We start from the raw sequence: 20,686 nt of genomic DNA, 5'->3' as shown, positions 1-20,686 counted from the left end.
AGAGTTACATTAACGTTATTAAATTAATGCAAGTTACTTATTTCAAAGATAAAAATAGAGCGATGATTTTGAGTCAGGTGTAAATGTGAACTTCAGACTGCCTCTTCCTATGAACTGTAAACATAAGAATGCAGAAGGAGCTATTACTGGAGCACTGGGTATAAATACTACATTTGAGTAATACTGAGATTAGCAACCATGTCTGGGAAGGAACTGGCAGCTGTCTTATTCTTGGCTTGTCAATGCCCTCAAGTGAAAACAAGAAATGAAAGAGATGCTATAAATTAAAATGTCAGCTCTGACTCTTCAAAAGACAGTTTATTGGGTGTTGCTGATTTTATTCTGATGTTTTAACAGTGCAGAAGCGTATTTCTAAATGTAGCTAGTTAGGGTAGCATGATTTATGAAAGGACAAAATAAAAAATAGATATAACCTTAGTATTATCCTTTTCAAAAGAAGATATAAATATTTAACCAAGAATTAACTATTTGATGTTTTATTTGTCTTGACACCCTTGAGAAAGCCCTCACACACACAAGCAAGGCAGAAAACTCCAGTAGTAATCCATCATTCTTCTTTACCAAGATGTAGAATTTTATGGAGCTCTACCTTTATAAATAAATGCAGACACTATAAACAACAGAAGAGGATGCAGAGTTCTGTGATCCTGGTCTTCACAGATCTTAGAACTTTTAAAAATAGTTCTTATAGTTCTATTCTTGTCTATGTTTAAAGAACTGCTATATACAAACACCCCAAATTCAGCTATTTGGTAATTTGTATAGATCAAACTCTCCAAGAAATATCATCAAAATTCCTCTCAGAAAAGTGATAGCTAATACCTGTGCCTTTTCTCACTAGAGTTTCCTACGGAACTTTTCAAAAATAAAGTGGTTGGCACTGTATATCATCAATTCACTTTTCCATAGTAACTTTATCACTACATTTATTTCTCAAAAAATCCTTCATGTTCTTTTTGTCTCTTCCTGACTCCTGTGAACTCACTAAGGTGATGTAAATGGTTGGCAACAACTCCCTCCCCACAAAAAAAAGCAATAATTCAAAAATAATTCAATTACAAATGCTGAATAAAAATTCTAACAGAATGCCATAACACTGTCATTTCTCCCACAACAATTAATCTTCAGTGGCCATTCCTTCCATGGGTCCTTCACTCTAAAAAGGAAGCTTCTAAAATTAAGAGTCTAATCTGTGTTATGTACACTGTGGGGATCCAAAATCTAAATGTTCCCTGTCCCAGGAGATGAATTAATATCTCAGGCTCATTCTTTTCATAATATTATCAATATGAATTTAAAGAGACTTAAAATGAAACTTTCAGCATTGCTTTTTTCCTTATTCTAATTATAATAAACAACCATTGCTAAAGTGCCTGGGCCTACCATGAGAAGTTGCTAGAAAATCAGATCCACACCAGTTGAAAGAGACTCATGCAGCATAAAGTTTGAACTGCTGTTGGAATCATCTTAAGCACAATTAATAGCCATTGTCTCTACAAAACAGAACTCCGCATTGATTAAAAAAAAGGGGAGTGGGGTGGGTTGCTGCTGCTTTATCTAAGAGATAATAACTGTATTTTTAAAAGTCAAATTAGCTCTGTCTTTTGCATGCCTGACAAGCTACTGACATAGAATTTAGTTGAATTAAGAATGGCTTTTCCAACACACAGCGTGACCTCTTTGGTTGTAAAACCCATACCTTATCTTAAGAGTATGGTGGGTAATAGTCTCTAAATACAGCTTCTAATGAGGCTTCTCTTTCACAGGGGCCTTTCTTTCAGTAAATTCTCATTAAAATGGTGAAAATGAAAAGAATTGTGAAAAGCAAAATAAGAATACCTTCAGAAAAATATTAATAAAGGGATGATTAGATGGTTTAAACTGAAGTCTGAGATAAACTTAAAATGTAAACCTCTGATCGAAGCTAGTTTTGAAGAAATTGCCATTGCTTTCCTCACCTGCCATAAAAACCACTGTTCAGCCAAAACTCTTGCTGTTAGATTCTACCTAACAATCCTCTCCTCGCTTCTGACATTTACCAGCTTCCCGGACTCTCCTCATTCACTGAAGCTTTAAGCTCACATTCTCTCTTTTCTTAGTATCTAACTCCTCCCTCTTTATTGGCATTTTCATTGCCATTTCAACAAGCTGATGTTCCTCCTGTTCTTTGAAAAAAAAGAAAAACCTGTTTTCCATATTCCGCTCCAATACATTTAATATACTACAATCACAACATTCTGAAAAATGAAAATTTAGTTGTGTGACTTACTACTTAAACGCCATCAAATTCTTCCCATTGCATTAATGCAAAAAATCTCAGTCTTAAGTCTTTGTCTTACCAGGGCTTATCATCCTAGTCTATCATCCCCGTTATCTATTTTCTAGTAATATTGGGTCTGTTCTAGCTCCTCACAAGCATTCTGGTCTTTTTTGCCTTGGAACGTGCTGTTTTCTCTGCCTGGGACTACTTCTTGCTCTCATGACCAAGATACTTTTCTTTTAGGTGCCAGTTTAAATGTCGTTGGTCTGGGAACCCTACATTGCTTCCTGGATGATACATTGCAATCTCTGTTCCTTTACCAAAACCTGTTTTGAGAGTTAAATTATCCATTCCCATATTAACAATCTAAGATGTTAACAAATCTAAGACACTATTAAATCTAAGATGTTATCAAATCCATCATCATAATACTTCATTGTATCCATTATTCTTTCTATTCCCACCTGCATGAATTCCAACCATTTAAATAATAAGATTCCACAAGGAAAACCACCTTTTTTTAAAAGCATGAAGGAAGATACTGTCAACAAGTTAATTCAGCATTATCCTCAGGCTGTGGTTCGCATCATTTCAGGCTGTCCTATACCAGTTTCTATGGCTATTCCATACAAAATAAACATACTCAAAGGCATAAGAACTAGAGAAAAACTACATTTTAAAAATTCGAAATGCATAATACCTCACAGAGGCAGCTTGTTTAAAGTCTTTACTCAGTACTCTTGTAGAAGCAAAATTAAACAAAATTTATTTGAATTCCCAAGATGTGTACATCATGAAAAAGTCATTTTGTCTGACTCCAAGTGACCTCGGCTAATTTAAGGCCCAGGTAAAATGCTATTCTGACAGATAGCATCAGAGAACTGTTTGAAATGTTATCATTCAAAGATCTAGACAAACATAACCACACTTAAAGAAGACAGAACCTCTGATTTGTCAAGGAACTGAAGCAATTAGAGGGTGAACCATAATTACACATGTTTAACAGCAAAGAAAATAAGGGCACTTATGCATGTCACCAAAGGCCCCCTTTGTGACTTTGGCTAATTTAAGGCCCCAGTAAAATGCTATTCTGACAGATAGCATCAGAGAACTGTTTGGAATGTTATCATTCAAAGATCTCGACAAACATAACCACATTTGAAGAAGGCAGAATCTCCGATTTGTCAAGGAACTCAAGCAATTGAAGGGTGAACCATAATTACACATGTTTAACAGCAAAGAAAATAAGGGTACTTACGCATGTCACCAAAGGCCCCCTTTGTCACTTTGGTGGCACGTAACACCACTACAGTAAACTTGTGGGAATACTGGTGCTCCACCTGGAAATAAAATGACAGTAAATTTGAAATAAGCTTCCAACATAGAACCTCATTTTTTCCTTGAGATTAATTTAAAACAGTCTACTTAAAAACAAGTAGCATGCATACCAGAAACATTATTTGATCTAAGGCTGTTTCTTTTTTCACTCTCTTCTCTCTCATCACAGTATCATTGGGAAGTTTAGATTGTGCCTTAAAATGTCACTACAGCTTGACCATGAGCACTTCTTTGTAGTCCGGTTTACCAAGCACTTGGTAAAAAATGTAAATCAGGACTGTAGGTATTCTAGGAGCACAATCAGGCTTTGTACTTATTGACTAGGAAGCCCTGGCTTATAAAGGTGAACTCAGAGCAAGACGTTCTAGATTCGTTTGTTGTTGTTGTTGCTGTTCACTGAAGCAATCAATCAATCAAAAGTCTTTTCTGCATGACATTTCCAGGACAGCTTTCAAAACCCTGTGGACCCAAGGCAATAACCAGCAAACAAATTGCACGAATTGTAATGCATTTGTTAGAAATCATATGCAAGAATATTAAAATTTGCTATTAGCCTAACACCTTGCATAAACATAATAAACATTAACAGGTAGAGGACTTCATTAGACACGTTACCTAAATGGGAAACAGTTATCAAACAATTCTACTCACTAAAGCAGAATGAGGAAGCAGGAACTCACATAGTTCTTGGAGCAACTGAAAAGGTTACAAAATCTTTATCTAAAACTCAAGCATTTCTTGCTGTAATCTTAGCAGAGGTCACTTCCCTTAATTTTAGTAGGCTTGTTTAACTGGTTGAAAAGTTCATAATTGATTAAAAAGAGGCTCAGATACTGACAATACTGAAAAGTGAGTAGCAAACAGTCTAAATGCAAGGAGGCAAAAAAAAAATGTCGAAAGTGTAGACAGATTGATAAGGACCAGCAGTAGTAGAATATAGGGACAAAAATTCGACAGCACTCAATAGCTTCTGTAGAAATCACTCCATCAATAGTGTAATTAATATTCTAATTTATAATACAGCATCAAAGAGGTGAAGACATGAATAATTAGCATACCTTGTTTAAAAAGGCAGAGAAGCATAAAAATATTTCAAAATATGCTTATTCAACTTTATTTTAAAAAAGAAATACCTTCAACATCCAAGAGTTCTGAGTAGCCAAAGTTTTATTATACATAAATGAAATGAACAATCAGAAAAATATTTGAAACTAAATGAAATTGACAGTACAACTTGTCAAAATTTGAATGATGCGTTGAAAGTAGTACTGAATGGGAAATTTATAGCACTGAATGCATATATTAAAAAAGAAGAAAGAACTAAAACCAATAATCTAAGCTACCACCTTAGGGTACTAGAAAAAGAAGAGCAAATTAAATCCAAGGTAAGCAAAAGAAAAATAGTAAATATTAGAACAGAAATCAATAAAATTGGAACCAGGAAATAGAGAAAATCAATGAAACCAAAATTTGGTTCTTTGAAAAAATCAACAAGATCAATGAGCCATTAGCCGTGCTAAGAAACAAGAGAGAGAGAGAGAGAGAGGACAAAACTACTAATACCAGAAATGATAAGGGACAATATTACAGATCACACGGATATTAAAATGATAACAGAAGAAATACTACAAACAACTCTACGCTCACGAATTTGATAACCTAGATGAAATGAATCGATTTCTTAAAAGATAGAATCTATCAAAATTTTCATAAGAAGAAATAGACAATCTAAATAGGCACAAGTCTATTAAAGGAATTGAATCAATAATTAATAACCTTACAAAATAGAAACACCATGCTCACATGGCTTCACTGTTAAATTCTACCAAACATTTAAGAGGAAACTATATCAATTATTGTATCAATTCTCTGCAATCTCTTCCAGAGGATAAAAGCAGAGGGAATACTTCTTAAATCTTTCTTGGGGGCCACCATTACCCAAATTTCAAAACCAGACAAAGACATTACAAGAAAAGAAAACTACAGGCCAATATTTCTCATAAACATACAGCTAAAGTTCTCAACAAAATATTAGCAAATCAAGTCCAACAACATATAAAAAGGATTATACACCGGGCCGGGCACAGTGGCTCATGTCTGTACTTTGGGAGGCCGAGGTGGGCGTATCACCCGAGGTCAGGAGTTTGAGACCAGCCTGGCTAACATAGTGAAACTCCATCTCTACTAAAAATACCAAAAAATTAGCTGGGCATGGTGATGTGTGACTGTAATCCCAGCTACTTGGGAGGCTGAAGCAAGAGAATCGCTTGAACCCTGGCAGCAGAGGTTGCAGTGAGCAAGACAGCACCATTGCACTCCAGCCTGGGTGACAGAGTGGGACTCCATCTCAAAAAAAAAAAAGAATTATACACCATAACCAAGTGAGGTTTATGTCAGATATGCCAGGCTGATTCAGCATTCAAAAGTCTATTAATTTAATCCATAATATCATCAGGCTAAACAAGAAAAATTACATGATCATATCAATAGATGAATAAAAAGCATCCAACAAAATTTAACACCCATTCATAATAAAAAAAATTTCAGCGAGCTAGAAATAGAAGGAAGTTTCACCAACTTGATAAAAGACATCTACAAAAAACCTATAATTAATGTCATATTTAATGATGACAAAATGGAAGCTTCCCCAAAAAGATCAGGAGCAAGGCAAGGAGGAACCCTGTCATCACCCCTTTTCAACATTGTACTGGAGGTCCTATTTAATGCAATAAGATAAGAAAAGGAAATAAAAGGTATATAGATTGAGAATGAAGAAATAAAACTTTGTTTACAGATAACATGAATGTTTATGTAGAAAGCCCAATATAATCAATTTGAAAAAATACTCCTGGAACTAATTATATGACTATAACAAGGTTGCAGGAGATAAGATTAATATACAAAAGTCAGTTGCTTTTCTACATACCAGAAATGAACAAGTAGACTTTGAAATTAAAAACACAATACTTCTTATATTAGCACTTCCCAAAATGAAATAGTTATAAATCTAACAATGTATGTAGAGGATCTATATGAGGAAGAATACAAAATTCATATGAAATAAATCAAGGAAGAACTAAATAAATGGAAAGATATTCCATATTCATGGATGGGAAGACTCAATAATGTAAAGATGTCATTTCTTTCCATTGTGATCTATAGATTCAACAAAGTCCCAACAAAAATCACAAAATATTCTGTGAAAACGAGAAACTGATTCTAAAATTCATATGAAGAGGCAAAAGCAGAATAGTAAACACAAAATTGAAGGAGAAGAGAAAAGTTAGAGTACTGATGCTATGCAACTTCAAGACTTACTATAAAGCTTCAGTAATCAAGACAGTGTGGCACAGGCAATAAATAAAAAAAAAAAATACACAAACAAACCAGTTCAGTGGAACAAAATAGAGAAACACATAGATAAAGTCAACTGATCTTTGACAAAGGAAAAAAGACAATATAACGAAGCAAAGATAGTCTTTTCAACAAATGATGCTTGAACAACTGGACATCCACATGCAGAAAATGAATCTACACAAGTGATAACTGGGCCTGAAATACACTGAGAAAATGCTCTTGAAAATCTGTCTAAAATTAGCTTTCTCTGCAAAAGAAACCCTCTCAATAATAATTATTATACATAATGATGCCCCCCTTCCAAAATCACCTATGCTTTTTTCCCATATCTAAGAATTTCTAATATTACACAGATTTTCAAATACCTAGAAACCTTCTTTGTATCATAAAAACTATGAGCAATATTTTTAGCCATTATTTAATATTTGATTTTTGAAGTTGCTGCAAATATATTCATATACTAAATGTTTATTAATAACATGAACAAAAAGATTGTTTTTATTATAAGGACTCACTGAATGTGAACCATATGTCATACATCCTAGTAGACACCAACTGTCATTTAATATTCCCAACAACCCTAAAGAATGTGTTATTATTTATATTTATAAATGAGTAAAATGAGATTCTGAGAGACTCAGTAATTTCCCAGTTACTCATAGATAGTAAATGATGACCTTTCACTAGAATTCGGCCTTGCCATTCTGTGTCTGTGCCCATCTCTTTCTAAGAGCTTTAAAGATTAATAAGAGAGTATCTATAATAAAGTAAGCACATATTCTTGGAGAAAGATGTTCAGTTTCAATCAATGATTATCCAAATAGTCTTTTGAGAATCGCTTACCATGTTTCCTGGGGCCACTATCACAAGCAATTTCAAACTAGTCCAGACTGCGCTAGGTTTCAACTTGGATAGGAGATGTTTGGTTATATCTCAGGGATAGTGCCAGAGGAAATTATATTACTGAATTCACAACCAGTGTTTTCCAAGGGAAACTAATGACTCAGGACAATGGTGGCTGGTAGTTGGCAGAGAGAGATGTCATATTTCAATTGAGATGTCAAATCTAAGCTCAATCCTCCAACTTAGTCACGAAGATTAAGCTTTGCCTTCAGGTCTTGGATTACTTTGAGTGTCTTTCTGCATTCATATTCATTTCCATAGTAAAAACCAAGGTGCTTTTTCTTTTCAAAATTACAATTTCCTATTCATTAGGTAAACAGCTACTGTATTAAATTCATTCTGGATAAGTCTGGATAAGTATATTGATATATGTAATTATGTTTGGCATTGAAAAAAATAACCAATTTATACAAAATCAATTTGATGATCTTCCTAATCTGTTTAAAACTCTACTGTTATAAGACAAGAACCAAAGAAACAATCATAAAATAAAGCTGATGGAAAATAAAGTAGATTCTGCATGGAAATATTGTTTTTCTCTATTCAACCTAACTTTGCCTAATTTTTAAAACTAAAAACTGTTAGTATGACAAAGACTATGATATGTTATTACTGAATGCAGAGATTATGATCACCACAATTGGCAATAGGCACCTTCTCAGAATTTTTTTTTTAATGGCTGCATTGACATCATTAACAAATCATGAGGCTTTTTTGGTAAGATGCTTATTTTCAGTTTCACTTTCAGGTGTGGAGTTTCATTCTAATAAAACTATGAAGCACAGGCATTTTGCTGTTATTCACCTACATTTTTTAAAGAATGATCAGCATTATCTATTTTTAGTCTAACAATAATACCTAACCTTGTTTCAAAAATTATCAGTCATGAGTTGGCCATATGCAGAAATTATCTTAATGCTCAAAACATCTAATTTGGAACATAATTTGTTAGCTCTAGAAGACGTCACTAAAAGAAAATCAAAATCAGAAATGTGACTTGAGATTCTTCTCCCCTTGAACAAGAAATTTATCACCTGCACAAGTATATACATTCAATTTGGCAATATATTATATTATATATATGTATGTATTTTATTTTATTTATTTATTTTATTTAGATAGTCTCATTTTATCACCCAGCCTAGAGTGCAGTGGATCAGATGATCTTCCCACCTCAGCCTCCCAAGTAGCTGGGACTACAGGCACGCACCACCATACCTGGCTAATTTTTGTTTCTTGTTTTTGTTTTTGTAGAGGTAGGATTTTGCCATGTCGCCCAGGCTAGTGTCAAACCCCTAGGTTCGAGCGATCTGCCCACCTCAGCCTCCCAAAGTGCTGGGATTACAGGTGTGAGCCACCACACCTGGCCTATAGTTGTGTATATTTTTAAAAATAAAACCAAATATAGAGTGCATTCTTATTGCAGTAGGAAGATTTTAAGTCTTCTTTTAATCACGAGTATAGGGACTAGTATCCAGAATATATAAGAAACTCAACTCAATAAAATAATAATAATAATAATAATCTGATTTTGAAAACAAGTAAAAGACCTAAATAGATATTTCTCAAAAGAAGACACTCAAATGGCCAAAAAAATTTATGAAAAAAAAGTTCAACATCACTTATCCTCAGGGAAATGCAAATCAAAACCACAATGAGATATTACCTCATCCCAACTAGAATCGCTATTATAAAAACCACAAAAATAACAAATGCTTGCATAGATGTAGAGAAAGAAAACATTTATACACTGTTGGTGGAAAAGTAAATTTGCATAGCCATTGTGTAAAACAGTATGGAGGTTCTTCAAAAAAATTAAAAATGGTACTACCATATGGTCCAGAAATCCTACTATTGGGCATATATCCAAAGGAAATGAAAGCAGTATGTTGAAGACAAATCTGCACTCCCATGTTTATTGCAACATTCACAACATTCACGATAACCAAGATATGGAATCAACCTAAGTGCCCATCAATGGATGAATGGATAAATAAAAGTGGTCCACATACACAATGGAATACTATTCAACCATAAGAAAGAAGGAAATCCTGTCCTTTGTTCCAACAGGGATGAACCTGGAGGACATTATGTTAAATAGTTACGTATTTGAGGCCGGGAGTGGTGGTTCACACCTGTAAACCACCACTTGGAGGGAGGCCAAGGAAGGTGGATCACCTGAGGTCAGGAGTTTGAGACAGCCTGGTCAATGGTGAAACCCCATCTCTACTAAAAATACAAAAAAATTAGCCGGGCATGGTGGCAGGCACCTGTAATCCTAGCTTCTTGGGAGGCTGAGACAGGAGAATGGCTTGAACCCGGGAGGCGGAAGTTACAGTGAGCTGAGATCACACCACTGCCCTCCAGTTAGGGCAACAGAGCGAGACTCTGTCTCAAAAAAATAAAAAATAAAAAAAAAAAATCAGGTATTTGCACAGAAAGACAAATAACACAAGATCTACCCGTATGTGGAATCTAAATAAGTTGATGCCATAGAATAGAGAGTAAGATAGTGGTTACCAGAGGCTAGGGAAGATAGGAGGGAGGAGAAAATGGGGAGAGAATGGTAAATGGGTACAAAATTAGGTAGGAGAAATAAGTACTGGTGTTCTATAGCACAGCAGGATGACTATGGTTAATAGTAATGTGCTGCGTATTTCAAAATAGAAGAGAAGATTTTTAATGTGCTCACCACAAAGACATGATAAATGTATGAGATGATGAATATGCTAAAAATCTTGATTTGATTATTACACAATGTATAATATAATGGAACATCATACTGTATCCCGTATATATGTACAATTACTATGTGTCAATTAAAAACAATTTTTAAAAGTGAAGTGTCAAACAAAAAAGGAGCAAGATTGCAGGGACTGCCCAGCAGTGAAAACCAATACAAGAAAATATTAATTTTAACAGCTTCGTTCTAAAATTCTACTTTAGCTGGGTTCTGTGGTGCACACCTATAGTTACAGCTACCTGAGAGGCTCAGACAGAGGATCTCTTGAGCCCAGAAGTTTGAGGTCAACCTAGGCAATACAGCAGACCCTTTCTTTAAAAAAGAAAATGGTAAAATATTTATTTAATGATATATTCATCATGAATTTATAGTGACTATAATATCCTTAAAACACTGAAAAGAAACAACTGCCCAAGTATCTAGCACCTAAATTTTAAGTATAATATAGATTCTAGTCCAGTGGTAACGAAATAGCTGTAGCTATTTAGCAGTAGCTATTTGTAGCATCACAAAAAAAAAGTGTGAACATCAGCCTTTTCCTACCTCCACACTTATGAGGAAATCTACACTCTCCTGGAGTAACAGTGACTGAGTGGACCGTGAAGAACAGGTGCACCTTCACCTTTCTAGAGAAGCTCCTTAGAAAACATGAAGTAGCATGTGCATTTGAAAAGTTTTTCTCACACATCCTTGGCGCTTTGGGGAAGTCATATTTATTTGGTTTAGAATTACTGCCCTAGATGATAAGTCATGTTCGTTCAGATCTAAGATGCCTTAGAACTGATGGTTTTCAAATGTGAACCTTAAGGCTAATAGATCCAATACACTTGAAAATATGGATACACTAACAAACACTATTTTAGATATTTTATCCCTATTTTGAGGAACTTCTTAAAAACCTTCTCCCTGCTTTACTTGTTCTCTTCAGTAAGCAACAAACAAAAGTTTCAGGCCAGGCATGGTGGCTCAGGCCTGTAATCCCAGCACTTTGGGAAACTAAGGAGGGTGGATTACTTAAGGTCAGGAGTTTCAGACCAGCCTAGCCAATATGGTGAAACCCCATCGCTATTAAAAATACAAAAAATTAGCTGGGCATAGTAGCCCACGCCTCTAATCCCAGCTACTTGAGAGGCAGCATTAACTACCAGAACAGAGAGCAAAGGTGAAAAAGAGCACAAAAAATCCCAGAGAGGTGAGCTCAGTTTTGCCATAGGGGCATTTGCTGATCCAGAAGAGGAGAGGACTGAGAGACTGTGCAGCCTTGAGAGATTCATCAGCGTTCTAAGAATAAGAACCCCGGTAAACCACACTCCTCTTTCAAAGTAAAGTCTCCATAGATTATGACATAGGACTAAACGTGAACATCCTTTCTATGTACTGGTAACCCATTTTAGTGTAATACAAGCTGCCCAGAAAACCAATCTGGAACTGGGATTACATTTGTCCCAAACCGCTAGTATCCTCAGGGGCCTGATGGAAGCAAATAAGTTATCTCTAAAAGATTACTTCTATTTTTCACCATAGTGTTCAACACAGAATCAAAGATAACTAGAAATATAACGAGTCATGACACCAAGACTGCACACCAGCATAATTAATCAACAGGCACGGAAACAAACCCATCCATTAATCAGCCGTGCTATACTTACAGTGTTCAAGGAAAAGAAAGTCAAATTGAAATATGACTATATGGGAGTGGGAGTATAAAAAAAGGCTGAGAAAATTTTAAAACGAACTAAAAAGAAATTTGAGAACTGAAAGATAAACCTGGTGATCTTCTAGGAATTTCCTTTTTTTCTTTTCTTTTTTTTTTTTTTTTTTTTGAGACGGAGTCTCGCACTGCTGCCCAGGCTGGAGTGCTGTGGCCAGATCTCAGCTCACTCACTGCAAGCTCCGCCTCCCGGGTTCACGCCATTCTCCTGCCTCAGCCTCCCGAGTAGCTGGGACTACAGGCGACCGCCACCTCGCCCGGCTAATTTTTTTGTACTTTTTAGTAGAGACGGGGTTTCACCGTGTTAGCCAGGAAGGTCTCGATCTCCTGACCTCGTGATCCGCCCGTCTCGGCCTCCCAAAGTTCTGGGATTACAGGCTTGAGCCACCGCGCCCGGCATTGAGCCACCGCGCCCGGCAGAATTTCTGATCTATGTTGTGCGGTAAAGAAGCAGAAACATGGACATCACTTTGAATTAGCACACTTTCGCCTCCTAAGGGAGGCTTGTGGCAGGGCATGAACGATATCAAGGAAAAGTTAGGAATTTATCATTAGCTGGGATGATTAATTTTACATATCAATTTCAGTAGGCCATGTGTTGTCCAGATTAAACATTGTTTTTAGGTGTGCCTGTGAGGGTATATGTAAATCACATTACCGTTTGAACCAGTGGGCTCAGTAAAGTAGATTGCCCTCCCGGATGCAGTCGGGCATTACCCAATCTGTTGACAGCTCAAACAGAACAGAGGCAGAGGAAGGAAGAATTCACCCCCATTTATTCTTGTCTCACTGTTTGAGCTGAGACATTGCCTTGCATTTTGTCCTGCTCTCAGATTGGGATTCACATTATCAGCTCCCCTGGTTCTCAGGCCTTCAGAGTAAGGCCAAAATACACCCCAACTTTACAGTGTTTCCAGATTGAGATGGCAGATCGTAGGACTGCTCAGCCTCCACAACTGTGTGAGCCAATCATTAGTCAGTTAATTATCAATTAATTAATTTCTCATAATAAATCAACAAATTAATCAATATCTCCTGTTTGTCATAATAAATTAATTAATACCACATACTTAATAAATTAATACCTCCTATTAGTCTTGATTCTCTAGAGAACCCCAATACACTAGCTTTCTTCTTCATTTTTTAGATTTTGAGTGCTCACAGAAATTCTGTTTGCCAAAAAACTCATTATTAACTCATTTACAGTCCTGTGCTTTTGTAATAATAGTTTTACCACTTTTGTATTCTGATTTTCTAGTAGCAGCATCTCACCATCTAACTTTTCTGAAAATATCTTATTTAATTATTTCAAAGGAATAATTTTGTGCACATAACAATTTACTATTTATGAAAGCTCTGTGAAGCAGACACAGCAGGTCCTATTCATACCCTGTTTTCCAGATGAGGCAGGTAAAAGTCAGAGTCTACGTGTTCATGATCATGTAACTGGTAAGACTAGAACTCCTACCAGAACACTAGTTCTTTGATTACTTATTCAGTGGTGGTTTTCTTTCCTGTGTTACTGTAATAATCTGAATAACAGCTTTCTACATTTTTGGTAAAATTTCCAGTCATCCTACAATTATATTCTTTGAAAGCCCTTGTATTTTACTATGCAATCATGCTGCCATATCCACGCGGTTTACTGTCCCTAATGTGAAGACAACCTTAGTTTCTGTGGGATGTGGGGCAGTGTCCCTCCATTGTTAATAGGTGGTAGAAAGAGGTGTGAATTTTTTCTCTTCAGGGATATGACTCATATTTTCAGAATAAAAAGATGGAAAATGTTATAAATATTTTATACTTGACCTCTACTTGTGAAATTGATGGCTCCTGGTAAAACAACAACAACAACAACAACAACGAAAAAAAAAACTTCAATAAATTCTGAAGGTACAAAAATCCTTGAGGTTGGAAGTCACATCATAATGATTCTAAACATATGGAAACTAAACTCTGTCATCTATTTGTCACTCTGTTTTCCTACCAGCTTCTTAAAATCCAAGCACCATTGGAAGCAAGAGAGCTTGCTGGCTGCAAATTGCTGCATCAGCCCACAGGATTCTCCAACATGTCCCTGCATCACAGGAATGGTGAAAATGAGCCCAGTCTTCTGGCCTTGAGGCAGCCAAAACTGTGTTAGCCTGTTTGGCACCAAGAGCTCGTTACTATTAATAGTAAGCCGGTTTGATTCACTCCAACTTTCCTTTTTACTAATATCATTCAGCGCTGAGTGTGCTTGCTCACTTACATATTTTGAAAAATATCTTTCTGTGAAAACCATAGCAGGAAATTTTTAAAAAAACAATTTACGCACACACACATATGCACACACCCACAGTTGGTTTTTTCTCATATACACTTAGCAAGAATAAGAAGAATGAAGAAAACTGTAAAGCTCACAGATCTCTTCATTTAAAAGGGCTATAAATTAGAATGCTAGTTGATGTCTAAGCCTGATACTGGCGAAAGTAATGAAAAATGTGATAGCAATATGTGGTTTATTCACGTTTTATAATATAGTATAATATAATATTACCACATAGGTAATTACCATAGCCTAAATATGTTGCTATAGTTAACAAAATTTTCAAGAAAAGGTCCCAGTGATGAACCTTAGATGTCCAGATGCAGTTTGATTTTTAAATATACTCTGCTATTCAAAAGAAACTACCATCAGAGTGAACAGGCAATATACAGAATGGGAGAAAATTTTTGCAGTCTACCCATCTGACAGAGGGCTAATATCCAGAATCTACAAAGAACTCAAACAAATTTACAAGAAAAAAAACAAACGACCCTATCAAAAAGTGGGCAAAGGATATGAAAGACACTTCACAAAAGAAGACATCTACGCAGCCAAAAGATACATGAAAAAATGCTCATCATCACTGGTGATCAGAGAAATACAAATCAAAACCACAGTGAGATACCATCTCACGCCAGTTAGAATGACAATCATTAAAAAGTCAGGAAACAACAGATTCTGGAGAGGATGTGGAGAAATAGGAACGCTTTTACAATGTTGGTGGGAGTGTAAATTAGTTCAACCATTGTGGAAGACAGTGTGGAGATTCCTCAAGGATCTAGAACTAGAATTATCATTTGACCCACCAATCCCATTACTGGGTATAAACCCAAAGGATTATAAATCATGCTACTATAAAGACAAATGCACACATATGTTTACTGCGGCACTATTCACAATAGCAAAGACCTGGAACCAACCCAAATGTTCATCAATGATAGGCTGGATTAAGAAAATGTGGTACATATTCACCATGGAATACTATGCAGCCATAAAAAAGGATGAGTTCATGTCCTTTGCAGGGACATGGATGAAGCTGGAAACCATCATTCTCAGCAAACTAACACAGGAACAGAAAACCAAACACCGTGTGTTCTCACTCATAGGTGGGAATTGAACAATGAGATCACTTGGACACAGGGCGGGGAATATCACACACCAGAACCTGTCAGGGGGTGGGGGATTGGGGGAGGAATAGCATTGGGAGAAATATCTAATGTGAATGATGAGTTGATGGGTGCAGCAAACCAACATGGCACATGTATACCTATGTATCAAGCCTGCATATTGTGCACATGTACCCTAGAACTTAAAGTATAATTTTTACAAAATGTAAAAACTAAATACATATACTCTGCTATGTTAAAAGAAGAAACTGAATGGCCGGTTCACCAGATCGTCTAACAAGACATGTGTGGGGGCTGTATGGCAGTCAGTAATAAGACCTGGTCAGATCAAGTAGAAGGGTGAAAGTCATTCAATATAATCATATTCTTTGAAATGTTTTGTGTTCCAACCATACTAAACTTCTTTCATTTCTTGAATCATGTACTATTATATCGCGCCTCCAGACTACTTCACATACGCTTATTTTTTCCAATTGAGAAAAGTCATTTTCTCTCTCTTTGACAAACTTCTGCTAATCTTCAGGTCTATGCTGATATGTTACTTCCCCTAGAAATCCTTTCCAGAAGGATTCCTGTTATTACTTCTTCCTGTTACATACTCTAGAGTCATCTTCATTGTCTCTTATCAGAGCCCTTACATTGTGGGCTTACATTATCTCATATTATGGTTATTATAAATAATTTTTTCATATTTTTCTGTTAAACATAAACAACCAGGAGTTCAAGACCAGCCTGGCCAACATGGCAAAACTCTGTCTCTATTAAAAATACAAAAATATTAGCCGGGCATGGTAGTGGATGCCTGTAATCTCAGCTACAGGGGAGGCTGAAGCATGTGAATTACTTGAACCCGAGAGATGGAGGTTGCAGTGAGCTGTGATCACACTACAGCACTCCAGCTTGGGCAACAGAGTAAGACTCCATCTCAAAAAAAAAAAAAAAAAAAAAAAAAAAAAAAGCACAACTAATTGGAAAATACAGTTTGCAAATACCTTTACAATTACATTAAAACATCAAATATCAAAAAATACAACTAAAAATATATATATATATACACAAGATTTCTTAAGGAAAACTATAACACATTACTGAGATAAAGATAAAAATAAGTAACATTTAGTTTTGGATGAAATTCATGGTTTGTTAATGGATTGGAAGACTCAATATTTTTTATCATATTATCTCTCCTCTGTAGAATCATTACATTCCCAGCAATTTTGTGTGCATGTGTGTGTAAACTGGCAAAATGAATCCAAAAATTATATGGAAACGCAAAGAACTAAAACTAGACAGGATATTCTTGAAGAAGAAAAAATTGGAGGATTTACATTCCCATATATAAAGACACATTTTAAAGCTACAGAAATTAGGATAGATTGGTGTTGGGGCAAACTACAGAAATTAGGATAGATTGGTATTGGGGCAAACACAGACTATTTGACTAATAAAACAGAAAAGAAACGAAGCCACACGTATATGGTTGCCTGATTTATAGGAAATCACCATTGCCATTCAAAGAGAATATGATGGTTATCAGTAGACTAAAGAAATAGCTTGTGACATATTCAAATAATGAAAAACCACATGGCAATGTAAAAGTGTGGAAGTGTGCTACTCACAACAACATGAATGAATCTCATAGACACAATGTTGACTGCAGAAATGTATATTAAGGTCAAAAATAAGGAAAACTTACCCATGATAATAGAGGTAAAATATCGGCTACCTTTGAGGCAAGTTATTGACTAGAAGGTATATGAGCAAGTCTTTCTGGGTACTTATAACCTGAGTGATGGTTTCATGGGTGGAATACATTTGTAAAAATTCATCAAGCTTAACAATTAAGATGTATGCACTTTATATATATTATACTTCAACTTATTAAAAAGAAGAGAGTCAGACAGAAAGAAGAGCTTGCTTAAGAAAACTGAGAAGTAACCAACAGCAAGGAACAGAAGAAACAAAACCAGAAAAATCTGAGAAGAGTTTCAAGAAAATAGTAATGAGCAGCAGAGTTGGACAGAAGGAGTGGTGGGACTGAGGAGTTTATTAGACTTAACACCACAGAGACCAATAAATTAGACCTTTTTGTGAAGTGGAAGGGCTGAGGCCAGATCAATGATTCAAGTTATGAATGGAGGGGACGAAGGGTTTACAAATAATTATAATACATTAAACTTTTTATCCAAGGAGGGCAAGAAAGAAGATGATATCTAGAAATGGATGCAGAGTAAGAAAACAGCATTTTATTTCAAGTAAAAATGAGGCTATGGATTACTCCTTAAATATCGATAAAACCTGTATCTACTTCATATAAACCGGAGTTTCAAATGTTGAATTCAGCAAGGGAATCTCTCCTCTGTTTATTGACCAGAAGAGCGCATGTATACTTCCACTGGAGTTTGGAAAATTACGTACTAAAATTTGAATTACTTAACTTTTTACTAAAACTAACCAACCATAGAAGAATTTATTTAAACATATCTAAGGGAAAGTTTACAGAATTAATTGCCCTGAAAATGCGAACCAAAATATAGCCCTAAACTCAGAGATTCTTTTACTTTTATTCTTCTTTCCACCAAGTCAAGCGAAGGGTGTAAACTATGCAGGCTGATGATCGCTAAGTGATAACAACATTTTTTATTGTTCCATTGTTATTATGGATGTTTGGGTATTTTTTTCCTTTCAAGTTCCTCTTTTCTGGAAACTTACAGTAATAAAATGAAGAGATAAATTAGTTTTATTATATTCCGTAGCCTTTTTGTACCACATTAAGTTCATATGAGTTTAATAACAAACGCTGAAGTTGTCACAGTTTTACTTTACTAGCAAGGCCCTCAATACTCACAGAAACATATCAGTCCCACTCCAAGAAAGAATTCATAAACAGTGAATGACTTACTATAATGTGCTGGTAAGGATCTATAAATGACATTTTGGTTTCAATTACAGGAAATGTTTTCACACTTCAAAGTCTTCTTTGGCACTCTAGCGTCTTTAAAACCTACAAAATAAACAATGACTATTGTTAAGCTTCCTCTTGGATGCAGTTCTAAGAGTTAAACAATTATGAGTATGCGTCTTAGGAAGAAAAAGTCTATCCAAGGACACTAGATAGGTTGAGTTCCCTGTGTATACAAATGGGTTTCACACATCACTTAGGGAAAAGGTAAAGCATATTTTGATGATACTGTTTATTTTCCATATTTACTTCTTCAAATTTATACTGTGAATAATTATTAGGAAACTACAGGGCTTGAGTTGCTTTTCATTTGCCAAGAATTTTATGAGAAATATGTTGAAATTATAGAAAATTAAAATTATTTTTGAACTGTTTATATTATAATTAAGCCACATGTCATTGTTTTCTCAGTAGGGTCAGCAATACACAGAATCACTATAAAAAAGAAAGATTTTTTTCCTTAACTATTTGTTAGGAATTACAAAAGTACATTCATGTTGAATTTGAACTTTAGTAATGACATTTTTAAAGAAATGTTTGTTCATTTGAAGACGCCAGTTTAATTTGGAAGCAGTTAAATAAAAATATTTTAATGGAAAAATACTTTCTTTACTTTCTTTTATTCTTCTACAAGTACTCTTTGTTATTTAAAATCAAATAAAAAGCTATTTAATGAATGAACATCTTAGCTATTCCATTATACCAAGTCTTTGAAATTTCATAAAACAACATGTACTTATATTTCAGCATTCTATAAGTTACATCTAATTTGGAATACCTTTTCAAATATCTTTATTATTTATCTTTAATATGTAAATTCTAAAATGTTTTTATTTCAAAATAAATCAAATTTGTTTTAAATTGTTAACGATCTCTCTTTTTAAACATCAACTTTTAAGAAATTATAAAAATGATTCCTGTTCATTGTCACAAACACAAACTGCTGAAGTGAACGAAGAAGAAAGTGTAATCACCATTTTCATTATGATGCGTATCTTTTCAGACTGTTTCACTGCTTTTTCATAATACTTAAAGCAAGAGGAAAAGAGAGGATTTGAAATGTTTTTTTTTTTAAAAATGGGATCTTCTAATATGCCCTTGAGTTGTTAAACTCGCTTTCTTCACTATATTTGGTTGTAAAAAATATGAAGCAATATTATATGAATGGTAAAAATCACCCATAATTCTCTATTTAATAATTATAAAAAATAAAGATCCCCCCATTCTTCATTCTGGTCCATCAATCACCATTATTTATACCAACAAGAAAAAAAAGTTTTTAAAGTAAAACATCTATTTACTTTCATCACTTACTTCTTAAGCTCCTAAAGTACAAGTATTTTTATCTTATCATGCATATTAATCAGGCTCAAAATGTATACAGCATTTTAAATCAACTTTTTACATAAAAATGAGACCAAACTATAAATTAGTTTATCATAATACATTACTATAATCTTGGTTTTGCATTTTCTTATTTTAAACCTAGTAGAAAAGTTTGCTGATAACATTAACCAATTATAAACTGCTTTAGTGCCATAGTTTGATCATTTGCTCAAAAACTCATGTTGAAATTTAATTGCCAATGTGATGGTATTGGGAGGTGGGGCCTTTGAGAGGTGATTAGATGATGAGGATTTCACCCTCATGGGTGGGTTTAACGCCTTTTTAAAGGGGCTCATGGAATAGGCTCTCTCTCTTAGCCCTTTTGCCTTCTGCCATATTTTAGATCCAGCCTTCCTCTCCTCTGGACAATGGCTATCTTGAAAGAAAAGAATAGCCTCACCAGGCACCAGAACTGCTGGCTCCTTGGCCTTGAACTTCCCAGTTTCCAAAACTGTAAGCCAATAAATGTATTCACTTTATTAATTACCCAGTGGGTCATGTTCTGTTATAGCAGCAGAAAACAGACTAAGGCACTCAGCTTTCACATTTCTGTTATTTTGGTTGACCTAG

The 20,686-nt window shown here is 35.1% G+C and overlaps 1 protein-coding gene across 2 annotated transcripts in view; it reads right to left on the bottom strand.

Moving 5' to 3' along the window:
• The window catches only part of PLA2G4A (phospholipase A2 group IVA), a 149,667-nt gene that overhangs the window by 105,091 nt on the left and 23,890 nt on the right, over nucleotides 1–20,686 (bottom strand). For both annotated transcript variants that reach the window (XM_030934855.1, XM_030934856.1), the window contains exons 2-3: nucleotides 18,671–18,772; nucleotides 3,540–3,621 (exon numbers count right to left, since the gene is read on the bottom strand). In XM_030934855.1, coding sequence (XP_030790715.1) covers nucleotides 3,540–3,621; nucleotides 18,671–18,703 — 115 coding nt within the window. In that variant the 5' untranslated portion in view covers nucleotides 18,704–18,772. The remainder of the gene's footprint in view (nucleotides 1–3,539; nucleotides 3,622–18,670; nucleotides 18,773–20,686) is intronic.

Source organism: Rhinopithecus roxellana, chromosome 8, assembly GCF_007565055.1.
Source record: "Rhinopithecus roxellana isolate Shanxi Qingling chromosome 8, ASM756505v1, whole genome shotgun sequence".
NCBI lineage: Eukaryota > Metazoa > Chordata > Mammalia > Primates > Cercopithecidae > Rhinopithecus > Rhinopithecus roxellana.
This window is presented reverse-complemented; position numbering and strand designations above follow the sequence as displayed.